The following is a 20,126-nucleotide window of genomic DNA, read 5'->3' as shown; positions in this document are numbered from 1 at the left end:
AAATGTTAAGTTTTATTGGGTATATTATTCTATTCATATATGGTGTTCCTTTGCTGTGAATTTCTGTATTTTTTGGCACCTTTATTATATGTTCTGTGATATAAAGCTACAAACACTGACTGATATTGCACAACACAAAATGATTCACTTTTAAAAAAGCATAAAGAAATTCTGGGAAATAGGGAAGTTACATGGTGACGTCGATATTAGTAAAAATACTATGTACTAAAGATAATACGTAATTTTTTTTAAATTAATCTACGTGATGATTATAAAAGATATAGTTATGCAGCATACAACAGTATAAATTAAAGACATAGCCCTGTAGGGAACATATAAAAATAAAAATCGTGGGAATGGACATGATGACCACCGCTCCATTCACAGAAGCCCCAGTTCTCGGGATTGGTGGGGACCCGAGCAAAGGAGACGTTGTTCAGATCCAATGCATGGACTCAGCAATTGTTACCCACTGAATAGAGAATACAACCACATCTAATGGACCCAACAATGACATGATGGCAAGGTCCCCGATCCTTCCATCTCCTCTAGCACGGCAGAGCTGATGGGCTTTCCCCAGTAACTAAACTCTCATGACGAGTTAAAAAATGCAAATTAGAAAAAAAAAAGCCACCCGAACCACTGCAATTTCTTTTTTTTACTCCTTGAAGAAGATTTACTCTGAATACAACTGAAAAAAAAATTCTGTAAAAAAGAAAACAGATCTACAATTTAGTTTGGTGGCCCAAGTATTTTGGTAGCCTAAGGCTGGCTTCATGGGTCAGAGTTTCATAGTCAGTGTAGGAAGCGTTGTGACTGTACCAGCTTCAGGTCTTCTGAGTTGAACTCCTCTTCCTCTTATAGATCTCCAGGTTTTTCGAGGTCTGCTCAGAAAACCTGCCCCCGGGCCAGAAACTGGGATGCATGAAGCTGGCCTAATCCTCCCACAAATAAGAGAGGAACTTGTGAAGTCCCTAGTGTCTTGTGTGGCTGTTCAGTTTTGGACTTTGAAGCAGTAAAAAGCACATTCTCTGGAAAGATGAATCATGCTTGATAGTCTGTTTGGGTTTATATAGGGCATATTTCTCTTACTATGGTGCCAGACCTATTTATCGTATACCAGAGATCATGGACCAGTTTGCATATATTAAATTACTTGAAGAGGTCATGTTGCCTTACGCTGAATATGCCCTTGAAATGGGTGCTTCAACAAGACAACGACCCTAAACACACCAGTAAACGAGCAAAATCTTGGTTCCAGTCCAACAAAATTAAGGTTATGGAGTGGCCGGCCCAATTCCTGGACATTAATCCGATAGAACACTTGTGGGGTGACATCAAAAATGCAGCTTCTGAGGCAAAGCCAACCAATGCCAAAAAATAGTGGGATGTAGTTCAAGCATCCTGGGCTGGAATCACAGGTGACAGGGGACAGAAGTTAGATGACTCTATGCAACAATGATGTGAAGCAGTTCTAAAAAACTGTGGGTGCACAACTAAATATTAGTGATTGACAGGAATGATAAATCGTCATAAAAATAGTAAAGACAAATGCAGACACGGCTATTTTTTTTTAGAAAGCTCAATGTTCATTTTTTGTTATTTTCTGTAAAGTAATAAAAAAAATCTACATTTCTCTTTCATGTTTTGAATTATAAAACAGCGTGCAATGTTCCCAAAAAAAGATTTTGTGATGAACTCATGCTTTTGAACACACTGCTATTATTTTGAACACTACTGCACGTAACTACTCTACACAGACCTCTTACCTCAACCTTCTCAGGCGGCTGTTGATTCAGCGAAGATTGTGGAGGACTGTGGTGTGAATGGATCATGACTTGTATTACAGTAATTTATTTGCTTCTGTTAACATTACTGAACTAATTCTGGGCATTTTTCTGTCTCTCAGGCTAATGACAAAGGTGATTATTTTCCTATCTGGGGGACCTGTTTAGGATTTGAGCAATTGACTGTACTGACAAGTGGAGAACTGTTACTTACACTGACCCAAACAGAAGACATCTCGTTGCCTCTAAACTTCACTGAGAGTAAGTACATTGTGTAGTATGTGCTATACGTCGTAGCTTATGCCTACACTGACTTATTAAAGGGATTGTACAGAGTTTGGAAGTTATCCCCTATCCATATCCTATCCTATCTTCAAATCCCTGTGTAGAGAGCAGTACAGGACATGGAGCACAGTATTCACAATGAGACAGTGCATGTGCCTCAGTGATACAGCCCCATCGATTCTCCACAATTTGCCCTTAAGTCACAGGATTTTTCTGGTTGGCTGAATCTTCCTGTCAGCCATGTGCCTCACCAATTGTCACTGTCTGTTTACTGAGTTTGTAAATCGAATGTGGTTTTAGAAGCCCAGGAAAAGCCATTATACATTTATAAGTCTATCACTTTTTTCACTGGAGGTAAGTGGCAGTAATGATGTTGTATCAGCAGATACTTGCCAAAAATTGTGCGTGTTCGACAAGTATTTTGTACCTGAGCTCAGGGCTACAGTGGGGCAAAAAAGTATTTAGTCAGTCAGCAATAGTGCAAGTTCCACCACTTAAAAAGATGAAAGGCGTCTGTAATTTACATCATAGGTAGACAACAACTATGGGAGACAAACTGAGAAAAAAAAAAATCCAGAAAATCACATTGTCTGTTTTTTTAACATTTTATTTGCATATTATGGTGGAAAATAAGTATTTGGTCAGAAACAAACAATCAAGATTTCTGGCTCTCACAGACCTGTAACTTCTTCTTTAAGAGTCTCCTCTTTCCTCCACTCATTACATGTAGTAATGGCACCTGTTTAAACTTGTTATCAGTATAAAAAGACACCTGTGCACACCCTCAAACAGTCTGACTCCAAACTCCACTATGGTGAAGACCAAAGAGCTGTCAAAGGACACCAGAAACAAAATTGTAGCCCTGCACCAGGCTGGGAAGACTGAATCTGCAATAGCCAACCAGCTTGGAGTGAAGAAATCAATAGTGGTAGCAATAATTAGAAAATGGAAGACATACAAGACCACTGATAATCTCCCTCGATCTGGGGCTCCACGCAAAATCCCACCCCGTGGGGTCAGAATGATCACAAGAACGGTGAGCAAAAATCCCAGAACCACGCGGGGGGACCTAGTGAATGAACTGCAGAGAGCTGGGACCAATGTAACAAGGCCTACCATAAGTAACACACTACGCCACCATGGACTCAGATCCTGCAGTGCCAGACGTGTCCCACTGCTTAAGCCAGTACATGTCCGGGCCCGTCTGAAGTTTGCTAGAGAGCATTTGGATGATCCAGAGGAGTTTTGGGAGAATGTCCTATTGTCTGATGAAACCAAACTGGAACTGTTTGGTAGAAATTGTGTTTGGAGGAAAAAGAATACTGAGTTGCATCCATCAAACACCATACCTACTGTAAAGCATGGTGGTGGAAACATCATGCTTTGGGGCTGTTTCTCTGCAAAGGGGCCAGGACGACTGATCCGGGTACATGAAAGAATGAATGGGGCCATGTATCGTGAGATTTTGAGTGCAAACCTCCTTCCATCAGCAAGGGCATTGAAGATGAAACGTGGCTGGGTCTTTCAACATGACAATGATCCAAAGCACACCGCCAGGGCAACGAAGGAGTGGCTTAGTAAGAAGCATTTCAAGGTCCTGGAGTGGCCTAGCCAGTCTCCAGATCTCAACCCTATAGAAAACCTTTGGAGGGAGTTAAAAGTCCGTGTTGCCAAGCGAAAAGCCAAAAACATCACTGCTCTAGAGGAGATCTGCATGGAGGAATGGGCCAACATACCAACAACAGTGTGTGGCAACCTTGTGAAGACTTACAGAAAACGTTTGACCTCTGTCATTGCCAACAAAGGATATATTACAAAGTATTGAGATGAAATTTTGTTTCTGACCAAATACTTATTTTCCACCATAATATGCAAATAAAATGTTAAAAAAACAGACAATGTGATTTTCTGGATTTTTTTTTCTCAGTTTGTCTCCCATAGTTGAGGTCTACCTATGATGTAAATTACAGACGCCTCTCATCTTTTTAAGTGGTGGAACTTGCACTATTGCTGACTGACTAAATACTTTTTTGCCCCACTGTATATAGTTGGGAAGCCAAACCACTAATGCCGACTACTCCATTTCCCTGACTTCCGACTCCACGACTCCGACCCCACAGTACTTGTCACTACTGAGCATGTGCATGAAGTGCAGCACAGATTCAACACATTCCCAAATTCTCATGAAAACATTTCCAGCACATCCTGCACTGTACTACTGTACCAATTTATTATATATTTTAGGAGTCTGAGTCAGTCCATTTTATACCGACTCCAACTCAGACTCCACCAAAATGGACACTGATGCCGACTACACGATTCCGACTCCACAGCCCTGCCTGTGCTATTGATTAGGATGGGAAAAACGCATCCTGACAGGTATTATTAGTGCCATTCACCCGTGTAAGTTAGTGTCACCGAACAACCCTGTTAAGAGCATTGTACGTTGAAGGATCGATATTCACAGTTCAGTAATCCAAATTATATGAATATCAGTCTTTGATTAAGGGAATCTGTCAGCAGGTTTTTGCCATGTAATCGGAAGTCAGCATGCTTGTAGGGCTTAAAACACAGATTCCAGGGATGCCTCTCTTATGAAGCTCCATGCTTTTGTTTGCTTGCAATGATTGTTTTAGCACCAGGAGCTTATCATTGCTGGGACACAGCAGCGCATGCTACTCTAAGGCTATACGCACACGTTCAGGTTTTTTTGCGTTTTTTTCATGTTTTTTCGCAGTAAAAACTATAAAAACTCATTAAAAACGCATACATTATGCACCCTATCATTTAGAATACATTCTGCATGTTTTGTGCACATGATGAAAAAAACGCATCTCGGTAAAAAAAGCAGCATGGTCATTAATTTTGCGGATTTTCTGCGTTTTTCCTGCTATTCTATGCATTTGGGAAAAAACGAGTCAAAAACGCCCCAATAACGTGTCAAAAACGCTGTAAAATCGCAGTAAAAACGCATGCGGATTTCTGGCAGAAATGTCCGGTTTTTGTCAGGCAAATTTCTGCAAGAAATCCTGACGTGTGCACATACCCTAACACTGACCTTCCTGTGATGGGTAACTCACAGTCTTTGGTCATTGCATATACAGAAAAGGTAAGAACTGGCATGTAAACTGGTGTGCATGCAGCGTGTAAGCGTACGTTCACACTGGCCACTGAACTGAAAAAAACAAAAACAAAGATAGACATACTGATTAAATACCCTGCAGTAAATAAATAAGCAGCATAGTGCTTGAAAATAATATATGGTACTTAATTAACATATTTTTTTATCACAAAAATGTGAACGCCATGCCACCACTCCACGGTGACCATAATTAGGACAGTCCTAACTCTAATATTTAAAACCCTTACCGTTTGTCAAGTGACATGAATGTGGATAAGTGCTGAGTAGCGCTGGGCCTGGTGTGGGGAGAGTTAGCTGTATGGCCAAATCTAAAAACTGTGTCAGAACTGCTGCACCCGGTAAACGAATGCATTGTTTGATTCGACTTCTCTTTGCCTGCATTAGGCTGCTTTCGGATGAGGTAGCAAAAACCTGCTGACTGATTCTCTTTAAAGGGAATCTGTCACCCCAAAAATGGCCTATAAACTAAAGGTACTGTCACACTAGACGATATCGCTAGCGATCCGTGACGTTGCAGCGTCCTCGCTAGCGATATCGTCCAGTGTGACAGGCAGCAGCGATCAGGCCCCTGCTGTGCTGTCGCTGGTCGGGGAATAAAGTCCAGAACTTCGCTGGTAACCAGGGTAAACATCGGGTAACTAAGCGCAGGGCCGCGCTTAGTAACCCGATGTTTACCCTGGTTACCATCATAAAAGTAAAAAAAACAAACACTACATACTTACCTACCGCTGTCTGTCCTCCAGCGCTGTGCTCTGCACTCCTCCTGCTCTGGCTGTGAGCGTCGGTCAGCCGGAAAGCAGAGCGGTGACGTCACCGCTCTGCTTTCCGGCTGCCCGGTGCTCACAGCCAGACCAGAGAAGCAGAGCGCCGAGGACAGACAGCGGTAGGTAAGTATGTAGCGTTTGTTTTTTTACTTTTTAGGATGGTAACCAGGGTAAACATCTGGTTACTAAGCGCGGCCCTGCGCTTAGTAACCCGATGTTTACCCTGGTTACCGGGGACCTCGGGATCGTTGGTCGCTGGAGAGCTGTCTGTGTGACAGCTCTCCAGCGACCAAACAGTGACGCTGCAGCGATCGGCATCGTTGTTGGTATCGCTGCAGCGTCGCTTAGTGTGACGGTACCTTAAGGCCACCGGCATCAGGGGCTTATCTCCAGCATTCTGTAATGCTGTAGATAAGCCCCCGATGTAACATGAAAGGTAAGAAAAAAAGGTATATTGTACTCACCTGGGGGGGCGGTCCCGCTGCGGTCCAGGTCCGGCGCCTCCCATCTTCATACAATCATGTCCTCTTCTTGTCTTTTTTTTCAAAATTCCTCGGATTGTGCCTGACGTCAAAAGCCTGATGTGTGAAAGTAGCCTTAATGAATCGGGAGCATCTGACTCCATCACACCTCCTCATCAAGAGTTATAAGGAATAGCACAGCTCGCCATGAATTGGACAAGCTGCAGCATCGCTCCCTCGTCCCTTCCAGGCTCCACTCCCTTCCATATAGCTGGGAGAAACTTGTGAAAATGCCAAACATACAACATATTATGTGACTTTTCAAATCAAAATAGTGGCCACATTTCTTCTAGTAATAAAAGGCAATATCTGGGGTTTTATGTAATTTACTAGTCAAATACTGATCTGGTGTCCTGCACGCTGCCCATGATGAGAGCAACATACGAGCGAGACATAGGGGAGAATTTATTATTCCTCTATGCCAAAAAGTCACAACATTTGGTATAAGGGGTGCTTGTATAAAAATCTTACTGTTTTTAAAAAATTGGGCTAATTGGAGCGTGACAAATTTCCTATACGGTATGCCAGAAAACGAGCATAAATTGTAAGTGAAATGTGCGCCAGTTCGTGGCTGCCACGGATATGTTCCCGTGTACCTATAGCTGAAGCTGCACCTGTAGGGTGCTGCCTTCAGGTAGGGTGTAATGGGAGACTTAACCAGCTCGCTTTTCACGCATTTGAGATGAAAATGGAAGGAAATGACATTTCTTTACCCTAAACCTTTTTTCTTTCTTTTCTAGATGTATTAAGTAGCAAATTATTCCGGAACATTCCACGTACGTTATATAAAGCCCTCTCCACCATGTTTATTACGGCAAACTTCCACTCGTGGAGCCTCTCCATCCAGGTACAGATATCATTCTATCCAGATAATGACTCGCTAAGCTTGCTCTGTTAATTAGATTGATCATTTCTTGTTCTTAGCTTGTAGCTTTTAGTTGTCCAGAAATCTGTAATCAAAAGCAGATCGTTATTTACCAAGAAAAGAAGGAATGGCGGAATATGTTTGAGATTTTCTTACCATAATGTGTTTTATGACCTATCAGTAGGATATAAATGATTATTATTTTTTTATTGTAATAAATGGCTCCATTCTTGGCTGCATGTTGTCTGAACACTTATCTACTTTTTCAGAGTCTGTTGGCACATAACGACTATTCACACCAAGTGCAGGCGCTCGGTGCCCTGTGGCGGGGCCAAACATTTAAGTGCAGCCTCCCACCTGCTTGTTTTCATCTCTTTCCTCCCTTCCTTTTCTATGACAGCTCTGGGTTGATGGAGCCGGAGAAGGGTGGAGGTTGGGAGGAAAACAAATAGGTGGGAAAGTGCACATAAATGTTTGACCAAAACGCGTTGCACAGAGCGCCTGTACTTTGAACACCGGATAATAGTTATATAAAATGTTATAGGGTGCTGAGATGAAATACAACGCCGCCCATGGCACAGAGGAGCACAGAGGAAAAGCAGACCCTTTTTCTCATTTCAGAAATTCGTGGTGTTCCTACCCCTATTGTTATTCTCACCAGCCGCTGTCGTCTTCTGTTCTCAGCGCCGCTCCAGTCCATTTACAGCAGTTTGTGACCTGCCGGTTCTCTCCGGTGTTTGGGCAATTCGGAAGTCACTCCACAATGTAAATCTATGAGACCCACAATGAGGCTGTCATAGAATTACTGAGAGAACTCGTGACCATTGCTCTGATTTCCGGAGCGGCGCCAGGAACAGATGAAGACGGCAGCTGGTAAGTATAAGACTAGGATCAGGAAACTGTCATTAGTGGCACCGCTCCAGCGCTGAAATAAAAACAAACTCTGGAATGGAGCTTTAAATGCACGTTCTTGCAAAAAGCTGATACACTGTTATACTTCTACCCAGAGATGCAATGACTTCAGCAGCTCAGGCCCTGCAATAGGCATAAGTGTTTTTTTTCCTAGAGCATTACATTTAAAGGGGTTTCCTCATATCACAAATTAATAGCATATCATTAGGATTTGCCATAATTTTGTTATTTGTTGGTAATCCACCTTTGGGACCCCTATGATCGCAAGAACAAGGGGGACGTTTTCCTGCACTCCCAATAGTCATCTATGACTTGGACTAAGGGCAGGTGCTGACGACCTTATTTTCGGTCCGAGTGCGAGCCAACAAAACACCGGATCGCACGCCAATCAATGTTATTGTATGGGGCTGTTCACATGCCAGATTTTTTTTCCTCGGACCAAGTCAGTTCGAGGAAAAAAGTTGCCATATTTCCGAGTTTTGATCAGATATTCAGATCACACGATACAAGTCAGTGAATCTGTGGAAACTATCGGACTGCACTTGGATGACTGCAGTCCGATGTCTGAGGTAAACTAAGAGAATCGGAGCACAATATAATCACACTCTAATCAAAGTGATCAGATTGTGATTTGCATAATTGACCTGATTCTTTCAAATGAGAGAATACACAGTCACCTGCCCCTGCCTTAACATCGGCCCATCCTTGGGACTCTCGATAATAAGTCTCCTATGGCCTTTCCTATTTGTCATGTAAAATTGTGATAAGTAAACCCCTTTTAGTTTCCACTTCCAAGACTTTCTAATAACTGTGTGCACATCGATCAGGATACGACGTGAGGTTGTTACCCGCATCGGATGGCTCAAATCTGCCTGGTTTCTATAGGCAATGGCTAATATTCACTAAAGCTCTTATTCTCAATCTACTAAAATGCTTGTGCACGCCCTCATCATCTCCCGCCTTGACTACTGCAACATTCTTTTCTGCGGCCTCCCTGCTAACACTCTCGCACCTCTCCAGTCCATTCTTAACTCTGCTGCCCGACTAATTCATCTCTCTCCTCGCTACTCCTCCGCTTCACCCCTCTGCAAATCTCTTCACTGACTCCCATTCCCTCAGCGTATCCAGTTCTAATTACTAATACTGACCTACAAAGCCATCCATAACCTGTCTCCTCCATTTATCTCTGAACTAATCTCCCGATATCTTCCCTCACGTGATCTCCGGTCCTTCCAAGACCTCCTTCTCTCCTCCACACTTATCCTCTCCTCACCCAACCGCCTCCAAGACTTCTCCCAAATATCTCTCATCCTCTGGAATTCTTTGCCCCAACACGTCCGACTATCAACCACATTCGGATCCTTCAGATGGAACCTCAAAACCCATCTCTTCAGGAAAGCCTACAGCCTGCACTGACCCCACTGCCTCCTCACCACTACCGAAGCTACCGCCTCACCAACACCGGAGCTCCTGCAACCCTCAACCTACTGTCTCCTTCCCCATAATACTGTAGAATGTAAGCCTGGGCAGGGTCGTCACCCTTCTGTATCAGTCTGTCATTGTTAGTTTGCTTACTGTAAGTGATATCTGTAATTTGTATGTAACCCATTCTCATGTAAAGAACCATGGAATCAATGGTGCTATATAAATAATAATATTAATTCTTGTACCCTTCATGTATTCTAACATTATTTTGGTTTCTGTGTTTTTACAGAACTTTACAGCTAATGAGAAGCTACACAAATTCTACAACATCTTGTCCACTAACTCTGACGGTGTTCTGGAATTTATCTCCACATTTGAAGGTAGTAACTGATGTCTCCTCCTGATGTCGTTTGTAGGTGATATGTGAGGTGCACAGAGTCAATACTATGGGCGCATTCTTTTTAGTATCTCAGATTTTGTATAAATCTAAAAGAAAAAACCTCTGAATGAAAACCAGAGGATATTGGTCCATAGACGTGTATAAGCGCCATTCCCTGAAGTCGGACATTCTTTTACACCATTACACATTATAGCACATTATGGATTGGATTGTATGAAAATTCTGACATATTTCACAAGTGCCAAGTTCTGTATTTGATTACCCTATTGAACTCGCTCCTCAGTTTTGCCACGTTGTGTCTTGCAGCGTATCATTATCCTATTTATGGCGTCCAGTGGCATCCAGAAAAAAATCCATTTGAATGGAAAAAAACTTCCGATATTTCCCACGTTGCAGAAGCCGTGCACGTGGCTTTTTATATGGCTGACTTCTTCGTTAATGAAGGTAAGAATGTTATAGAAAAATGGGGTCCACAAGACCCCACTGCCTCCATGGGCACCAGTGAATTTGTAATCACTGCTATGGTCTGATAACAGCTGGAGATGTAAAAAGTGTAAGGGTACCGTCACACTATAACATTTTGATCGCTACGACGGTACGATTCGTGACGTTCCAGCGATATCGTTACGATATCGCTGTGTCTGACACGCAGCAGCGATCAGGGATCCTGCTGAGAATTGTACGTCGTAGCAGATCGTATGGAACTTTCTTTCATCGCTGGATCTCCCGCTGTCATCGCTAGATCGGTGTGTGTGACACCGATCTAGCGATCTAGCGATGCGTTCCAGCGATGCGTTCGCTTGTAACCAGGGTAAACATCGGGTAACTAAGCGCAGGACCGCGCTTAGTTACCCGATGTTTACCCTGGTTACAAGCGTTAAACTAAAAAAAAACAAACAGCACATACTTACATTCTGGTGTCCGTCAGGTCCCTTGCCGTCTCTGCTTCCCGCACTGTGACTGCCGGCCGTAAAGTGAAAGTGAAAGCACAGCGGCTGTGCTTTCACTTTCACTTTACGGCCGGCAGTCACTGAGTGCGGGAAGCAGACTGCAAGGGACCTGACGGACACCAGATGTAAGTATGTGCTGTTTTTTTTTTTTTAGTTTAACGCTTGTAACCAGGGTAAACATCGGGTAACTAAGCGCGGTCCTGCGCTTAGTTACCCGATGTTTACCCTGGTTACCCAGGGACCTCGGCATAGTTGGTCGCTGGAGAGCTGTCTGTGTGACAGCTCCCCAGCGACCACACTACGATTTACCTACGATCACGGCCAGGTCATATCGCTGGTCGTGATCGTAGGTAAATCGTATAGTGTGACGGTACCCTAAGTCTCCTTTAGTGGCGCTTTATCTCTATTGCTTTTCATTATGTAAAAACTCAACTCGGAAAACGGAGTTTATGATGTGTGCTTTGTAGCAGCGGCACCGCACTCAATGCTATAACTTATGAGCTCTATTATAGATGGCGTGCAGCGCTGCTACATGGCTGTACCCTCATGGGGCATGGCTCTGGGGTTTTAAGCACAATTGGCTGCTGTCTTCCACTGTCCTAGTGATTTACTCAATCTGGCTACACATATTACTGTCACAGGAAAGGCCGCCATCTCTCCCAACTCCACCATACACAGAAGCAGTGACTGACATCCATGTGTTGTCAATGGGGAGAGAGAAGAATGCCACTACCAGATATCTCTTGACAGCTTGTAAGCTTCCCTGAAAACAGAAGGTTGAGGTGTTGAAATTTCGAATGTCCCGATCCTTTTTTTTTGCTCTCGATATATGGTCGTCAGATCCCACCAAAGTCAGTAGATTTGAACAACTTTTATACTAAGTTTATGGGAGTCGTAAAGGGGCACAATCACACCCCAAACAGCAATTTCAGCTGCTTAAATGTTTATATAGGGAACACAGCTCTTAAAAGAATCATACCAGTAACGTACAGTACAGACCAAAAGTTTGGACACACCTTCTCATTTAAAGATTTTTCTGTATTATCATGACTATGAAAATTGTATCAAAACTATGAATTAACACATGTGGAATTATATACTTAACAAAAAAGTGTGAAACAACTGAAATTATGTCTTATATTCTAGGTTTTTAAAAAGTAGGCACCTTTTGCTTTGATGACTTATTTGCATACTCTTGGCATTCTCTTGATGAGCTTCAAGAGGTCGCTGGGAATTTTTTTCACTTCACAGGTGTGCCCTGTCAGGTTTAATAAGTGGGATTTCTTGCCTTATAAATGGGTTTGGGACCATCAGTTGTGTTGTGCAGAAGTCTGGTGGATACACAGCTGATAGTCCTACTGAATAGACTGTTAGAATGTGTATCATGGCAACAAAAAAGCAGCTAAGTAAAGAAAAACGAATGGCCATCATTTTAAAAAATGAAGGTCAGTCAGTCCGAAAAATTGGGAAAACTTTGAAAGTGTCCCCAAGAGCAGTGGCAAAAAACATCAAGTGCTACAAATAAACTGTCTCACATGAGGACCGCCCCAGGAAATGAAGACCAAGAGTCACCTCTGCTTCTGAGGATAAGTTTATCCGAGTCACCAGCCTCAGAAATCGCAGGTTAACAGCAGCTCAGATTAGAGACCAGGTCAATGCCACACAGAGCAACAGACACATCTCTACAACAACTACACTTCTAGCAGCAGACACATCTCTATAACAACCGTTAAGGGGCCTTTATGGTAAAATAGCTGCTAGGAAACCACTGCTAAGGACAGGCAACAAGCAGAAGAGACTTGTTTGGGCTAAAGAACACAAGGCATGGACATTAGACCAGTGGAAATCTGTGCTTTGGTCTGAGTCCAAATTTGAGATCTTTGGTTCCAACCACCGTGTCTTTGTGCGACGCATAAAAGGTGAACGTATGGACTCTACATGCCTGGTTCCCACCATGAAGCATGGAGGAGGAGGTGTGAAGTGTGGGGGTGCTTTGCTGGTGACACTGTTGGGGATTTATTCAAAATTGAAGGCATACTGAACCGGCATGGCTACCACATCATCTTGCAGCGGCATGCTATTCCATCCGGTTTGCGTTTAGTTGGACCATCATTTATTTTTCAACAGGACAATGACCCTAAACACACCCCAGGTGTCATGAAAATACAGAAAAATCTTTAAATGAGAAGGTGTTTCCAAACTTTTGGTCTGTACTGTACATTTTACTGAAAAATTAACTTTTAATCCATATGCAAATAAGGGTACATAGAGAGCTCCGTAAACACAAATCCTCGTTCCTGTTACAGCGCCTGCGCACTGATGCTGGAGGAGCCCAGCGACACTCTCAGAATCAGTGCAGGTCACACTCAATGTAGGTACATGAACATTCTGGTCTCTGGCTACACTTCTGGGTGTAGTGAGCCGCGGCCATATACTGGAAGGAGAAAAATACTCATTCATCAGGTGAAATGGTTGAGTGAATCATGGTTCTCGGTGGTACCTCCTCCTGTGTAAACAGTACTCGCTTTGTACTGTGCAATCTAGTATAGATCACATAGTGTGCCTCATTTCATTTGGTCTGCCAGTGTAAACAGGCATTTAAACAACTGCTGACTGGTGTAAGTTTACCGATCGGTGGCACGGATTGTGCTGCAGGATGGTCAGTGAACCTTTCATCAAATTTTTAACTGTGAACTAGACACACAATGTAATATTGGCTGCGGAGCGATATAAAACTTTTTCTTTTATTTGACCTCTGACTGCTAATATCTTTGCAACAAAGTATTTGTCACCTAAAGAGTTGACACCCACTTGGACTTTACCAAAGTTGTCAGATGGCAGTTCCCTAGAGGGAGAAGAAGTGCACCCCTCCAGTGTTTTTAAACACCCACTTTCACTTAACTAAATATATCTCCACTATGGAGGGGCGAAATTAAGAAAAAAAAAAAGTTTTATTCCACTCTTATAACTCTTACGAGAGAAGTTTCTGTTTTTGTCCTTTTTTAGAATTGGGTCACTTACTTTTATTGGTGCCTGGAGTTATTGTACATTGTGTCTAATACTTTTTGTTTTTGTACTTTGCAGCCAGGAAAAGTCAGCACCAGTTTTCTGAGGACGCGGAAGCACAATTCCCACTAATATATAACTACTGCCCAAAGTACACAGGAAATATTTCTGTTTTTGAGCAAATGTATTTTTTCTGAAGACATTTTAAAGCTTAATGTGGTGCAATTAATTCTGAGAATATATTTTTGCTATGCACTTTGTATTGTTTGCAGCTAATGTGATGGCAAAAAAATGTTTTTACTTCACAATTCAATCCGCATTCGCTGTTATTGGTACTGATATTAATGTACATGTTACTGGAATTACACTGAATGTATTTCATCCTTGCCCTGCAGAGAGTGTGGCGCCTCCTGTTCACTCCTGGAAACTGCATACAATTAAATGTTGACTTGAATATTCTGGCTTTGTCCTCCATGCTCTGGTCTTCACTTCTTAATAGACATTGCCAGCAATATTGTACATCTAATAAGGATGTATGAAAAGATCTTGATGTGGTAAGAATTACCTAAGGCTGGATTGAGACGTTTGGTACCATTTTCCGCAATGTTTTCAGTTGGGTTTTCCAACACCTTTTATTGGAAAACCCTTAACACATGTGATGTTTCTGGTGGCAGGTATCTTGCTGCATCATGAAGTGCCCATACATGATTAAGATGGTGCCCGTTCCATCTCCAGTAGAAGCTCTTATTGCAGTTGCCATGACCATAACTAGTTCTGATCCCAGCAGCTTTACACCTCAGATTCCGCAGTCAATAATGACAATAGCAAGTTTCAAAGAAAGCAGTAAAGCCGCATTCTATAATCATGTAGTCTCTGTGGACACTGAGGCGCACGTCCTCACCAGGGGGTCCATCCCGGATAGAACATCCAAATCCAAACTGAAGAAAGGGACAGCGCCACACCGGATAGTGAAAAGCAGCTCACAAATATATTCTGCCTCCTGCGGCAACGTTTCGGTCCGAAGACCTTTGTCAAGCAGAATAATGACAATAGCATCTGAAGTGTGACAGAGGATGAGCACTCCCTCATCGGCCCATCGGCCTCTCGCAGCATGATCTTGAGGTTCATCGTCATAGTCGAAGGAGATATAAAAAATGCCACAGAATCAAAGAAGTGAACTCAAAGATCCTTAAATAATTACGGTATGTTGAATAAAAAAAACATAAAAAATAGGTGTTTCATCAGAAAGTGACATGGACTAAGCCTGATCAGACAAACGTGACATAATATAGCTGAATGAAGGTACCAGTCAACTAAATAAATGAAATTCAATTTACCACCATTATTTAAGTCTTCCTAAGTTCCAAGTACAATGTAGGTGCAGTATAGTAATATTCATGTATGGGTAGTAATACGTTATAAAATGAATCTTTCTCTACAGCAATGTGTTAGGAACTGCATCTCTCAACCCATTGAGTGTTTCGCCCAGCTTCTTGTGGGGGCACTGGAAGGTGATGTATCTATTGTATTGAAGTGCTATCCAAGACCTTCTTATGATAAGGGCACCTTTTTATTGATTACTGAGCATGAGTGTGCAAATGGCTCCAGAGGTCTGACAATGGCCTCTGGGTGTGTATGGGCCATCAGGATATGGCAACACATAAATACTATATTTTTGTAGCAGGTGAAATGTCTGTGCTCTGTAACTTGCCATCCATTCCTGGACCTTCAGGAGGGGAACACCTGGCATTACCTCCTTGACTTAGGTGTCCTTCTTCTGAAGGGGTTACATGGTCGGAAAGTATCTTTCCCACCAATTCTGCTAAGACACCTACAAGAATGCCCAAGAGGTGATGATATACCTAGCCAGTCAGGGGGCCATAGCAGGAGAAGGTTAAGTTTTCTTCCCTGTGTACACCCCCTGATTGGATGTAGATGTTTGTAAATAGACGGAGCGGGGGTTAAATAAGGGGAGCGCTGGAAGCCCACATCCGATGTCTGGAGTTTTCCTTGGGGAACTGCTGTACCTTTCCATGATGGACGCCCTCTTGGATGAGCTGAGGAAGAAGATGGAGCCATGGCGGGCCTACAGAGATGTCTGGAGTCCCCGCCGTGAGATGTTGTCGGTTCGTTGGATGGAGCGTGAATGAGCGGTGACCAGGAAGCAGGGAGCAATGACTCGGCCGGCGCCAAGCCAGGTGAGCTGACATCGTCGGGAGGCGCGGACATTTGTAGTGGTGATCGCTTGAAGGAAGATTATCTTTTCTCCTTCACCTGTGAAGAGGAGGACCAGGAGAGCAGGGCGAAAAAGATGTAAAACAGAGGTTAGCGTGTCAGTCAGGGATTGGTCAACCACCGACTTCATGAGGCTCTTGCTGGTCCTGGGTCAGACGGCATGCATGCTGGATGTCTGGACATAAGTCAGCCTTTCGGGCCGAAATGAACACAATAAGAGAAATCATCGGGTGGCGAGTACATCTCCTTGCATACCCAACTCCCCACTGCCTTATCACAGTTATTTAGATTGTTAATTTTCTTAAAAGGTATGTTAAATCTCCCACCCCCTCCTAATCAGACTAGCTGGCTTCTGTCAGTCAATCTTCTCAAGCCCCAGATGTGGCGGAGGTTTGGAAGCACCTTCATGAGTGCCTGGAAGGACGGCGGGGGAGCGTGACTCAATAGTGACGCCTATAGCCTCAGGTTTTAAAGGGGTGGGGGAGGTGTGCTATAAAGAAGTCATGACCTGTGCAGTTTCCCTGCTAGGTTATTACTTAATTTCGGTAAAGGAAAAGATCTGGCACAATGAATTTGTTAATTTATTGTCATTGCTGCCAGCATCAATAGCGTTGTTAGCCAAAATAGAAAGGAAAAAGGATGAGGATAGGCGTAGACCTAATACCTAGGTCATTTAACAACGAGGTCACAAAAGGCCCTCAACAACATCGTGGGAAGCATCACTATGGGAAAAAGCCAGTGATTAGGTCACCGCAGTTCAAGCTCAGTGTCTTCACAGCAGATCACGGTGAGAATTTTTCATGGTGGTTCTTGGTCTGGACGGTCACATCTTGGCACTGTCCAGGTTCAAAACTGTGTTTTGTTTTCTAATAAAAGACTTTATTCTGGCTGTGTGTTTATTTACCATATAGCTATAGGATTAGTAATGGATAGGTGTTTTATAAACGTCTCTTCATTACTAAGCTGTGGGCTTGATGTCACCTGACAATATAAAGGTGACATCAACCTCACAAATATGAACCCCACTCGCCACCGCTACAGGACAAGTGGGAAGAGCCGGGCAAAGAGATTTAGAATTGGTGCATCTAATAGATGTGCCTTTTCTGGGCGTATGCGGGCTGTTATTTTTAGGCTGGGGTGGTATGCCAATGACCCCTTACTAGCCTGAGAATGCCAGCCTCCAGCTGTCAGCTTTAGAAAGGCAGGTTGTCAAAATGGGGGGACCCCACACCATTTTTTAAATTATATAAAAACTGTGTGGGGACACCTCTATTCTTGATAACCAGCCATGGTGAAGTTGACAGCTGAGGGTTGCAGCCCCAGCTGTGAGTTTTGCCTGGCTGGTTATAAAAAATAGAGGGGAACCTAAGCCCGGTTTTTGATTTATTTAGTTATAGCGCAGGTGGCAGTTGAGGAATACTTCCATCAGCTGCTCCTGCTGTTACTGATATTAGCGACGTCAGGGGCAGGCTGATGGGAGTAATAGTCCCATCATCCGCCGCCTGCAGTCATTATTCTCACTAAAATATAACTCATCATTTTCCCCTGCTCACACTGAGTGCTAGCAGAGCAGGGGAAAATTATGAGAGCTGTCTTCAGGCACCTGGCGGCGGGGAACAGCGCTTACTGTAATGCTTCTTCCCTGGCACCCGTCCATATGGTACTGATGTGGCACATGGTTGCCACACGTGTGCCGCAAGTATTACACACACACGGACACTGACATCTGACGGTACTGGTTTTTCCGGTACCGGAAATATCAGGAAGTGTGAAAGCGGCCTCAGTTATATTGTGTAATGCCAATTTGTTTTCTCTCCCTTCTCAGCACTCGCTGATTTTGCCATTGTTGAATGTCTTGCCTGTCTTCAACTGAACTCTGTTACGCCTGTATGCAGTTTGTCTTTGTCTTTTGTCTTATTTTTAGATTTAACAATGATAAATGTAAGGTTATACACATGGGAAGAGGGAATCAATATCACCATTACACACTGAACGGGAAACCACTGGGTAAATCTGACAGGGAGAAGGACTTGGGGATCCTAGTTAATGATAAACTTACCTGGAGCAGCCAGTGCCAGGCAGCAGCTGCCAAGGCAAACAGGATCATGGGGTGCATTAAAAGAGGTCTGGATACACATGATGAGAGCATTATACTGCCTCTGTACAAATCCCTAGTTAGACCGCACATGGAGTACTGTGTCCAGTTTTGGGCACCAGTGCTCAGGAAGGATATAATGGAACTAGAGAGAGTACAAAGGAGGGCAACAAAATTAATAAAGGGGATGGGAGAACTACAATACCCAGATAGATTAGCGAAATTAGGATTATTTAGTCTAGAAAAAAGACGACTGAGGGGCGATCTAATAACCATGCATAAGTATATAAGAGGACAATACAAATATCTCGCTGAGGATCTGTTTATACCAAGGAAGGTGACGGGCACAAGGGGGCATTCTTTGCGTCTGGAGGAGAGAAGGTTTTTCCACCAACATAGAAGAGGATTCTTTACTGTTAGGGCAGTGAGAATCTGGAATTGCTTGCCTGAGGAGGTGGTGATGGCGAACTCAGTCGAGGGGTTCAAGAGAGGCCTGGATGTCTTCCTGGAGCAGAACAATATTGTATCATACAATTATTAGGTTCTGTAGAAGGACGTAGATCTGGGTATTTATTATGATGGAATATAGGCTGAACTGGATGGACAAATGTCTTTTTTCGGCCTTACTAACTATGTTACTATGTTACTATGTTACTAGATAAAAGGCAAAAGCGTAATAGGGTCTTATTCAAGTAGCACAGAGGTAAAAGTTCTCACCGTATTGGGTTGCGTGTGAAACCACCACTAAAATTACTTATAGTCCAGATGCTGCAGGTTCCATACAGTTGTGTCAGGAAATAAATTGTCAGGGCTTTGGAGGTATTTTGTGCTTACTGGAAAGATGAAACCCACGATCGAATATAGAATTCTGGTTTATTGGCAACGCTTTTCAGTCACACCGCCTCCTTCTTCAGGACAACTATACATACATGATTTCACAGCCCTGAGGATTTGCTTCTTGTAGATTCTCTGTGCCTCTGCTGTCTAGAGATGGATTACAATTGACAGCAGGCAGTGGGACAGTAAAGGAAACATTTAGTAGAAGTGATTATTTTTTGTTTTTTCTTTTGTTGGGAGTTGAGGGGGGTGATGGAGGCAAAAAATGCATAATTAGCATATTATGTAACTTAGTTTAAAATGAGTTTGAGTTACCTGAAAGTACATTTAACCCCTTCCCGATATCTGACGTACATGTATTGCGTAAGTTGGGTGTCGGGATGTATAGAGTCGATGCAGGAGCTAAGCCCTGAAAGATGCAAGCTGTGTTACTCAGCCACCATCTGCCTTTAACAGCAGAAGCAAGATAAACATATACTCATCTGTAAGTAAATAATAAAAGCAATAGTGCATATAAATAGCAGTGGGTACATGGTAAATACTGTTTTTTATTAAAAAAAAAACAAAAAAAACAAACAAAAAAGCCATCCCACTAACATCAAAGGGTCCCAAATTCAGGATGGTCTTAACTTCTAGTATTAAAAGCTTGCCATGTGTTGTGTCTCTGTGAATAAGAGCTGAGCAGGATCGGGTCCCGAACATGGACACACAGCAAATGACATGTCAGTAAATGGAAGGAAGAGAGGCCACACCCTTACCTGCGCAAAATGCAGAAACCTAAAGATAAACCAAAATAAAATGAACTACCAGCAGTTGGATGTTAAAACCTTAAATGCTGTTGTAAATCTCTGACAGCAGCATTTCAGGATCGCAGTCCAAGTTTACATTCTTGTTGTCCATCA

The 20,126-nt window shown here is 43.1% G+C and overlaps 1 protein-coding gene across 1 annotated transcript in view; it reads left to right on the top strand.

Moving 5' to 3' along the window:
• GGH (gamma-glutamyl hydrolase) overlaps positions 1–14,511 on the top strand; it is a 52,374-nt gene extending 37,863 nt beyond the window's left edge. The window contains exons 5-9 of the mRNA XM_069731403.1: positions 1,910–2,048; positions 7,240–7,346; positions 9,991–10,081; positions 10,408–10,545; positions 14,136–14,511. Of these exons, the coding sequence (XP_069587504.1) occupies positions 1,910–2,048; positions 7,240–7,346; positions 9,991–10,081; positions 10,408–10,545; positions 14,136–14,254 (594 nt within the window). The 3' untranslated portion in view covers positions 14,255–14,511. The remainder of the gene's footprint in view (positions 1–1,909; positions 2,049–7,239; positions 7,347–9,990; positions 10,082–10,407; positions 10,546–14,135) is intronic.
• Positions 14,512–20,126: the final 5,615 nt, after the last annotated feature.

The sequence above is a fragment of the Ranitomeya imitator genome, chromosome 6 (genome assembly GCF_032444005.1).
Source record: "Ranitomeya imitator isolate aRanImi1 chromosome 6, aRanImi1.pri, whole genome shotgun sequence".
NCBI lineage: Eukaryota > Metazoa > Chordata > Amphibia > Anura > Dendrobatidae > Ranitomeya > Ranitomeya imitator.
The sequence above is the reverse complement of the archived record's forward strand: the minus strand, read 5'-3'. Positions and strand labels throughout refer to the sequence as shown.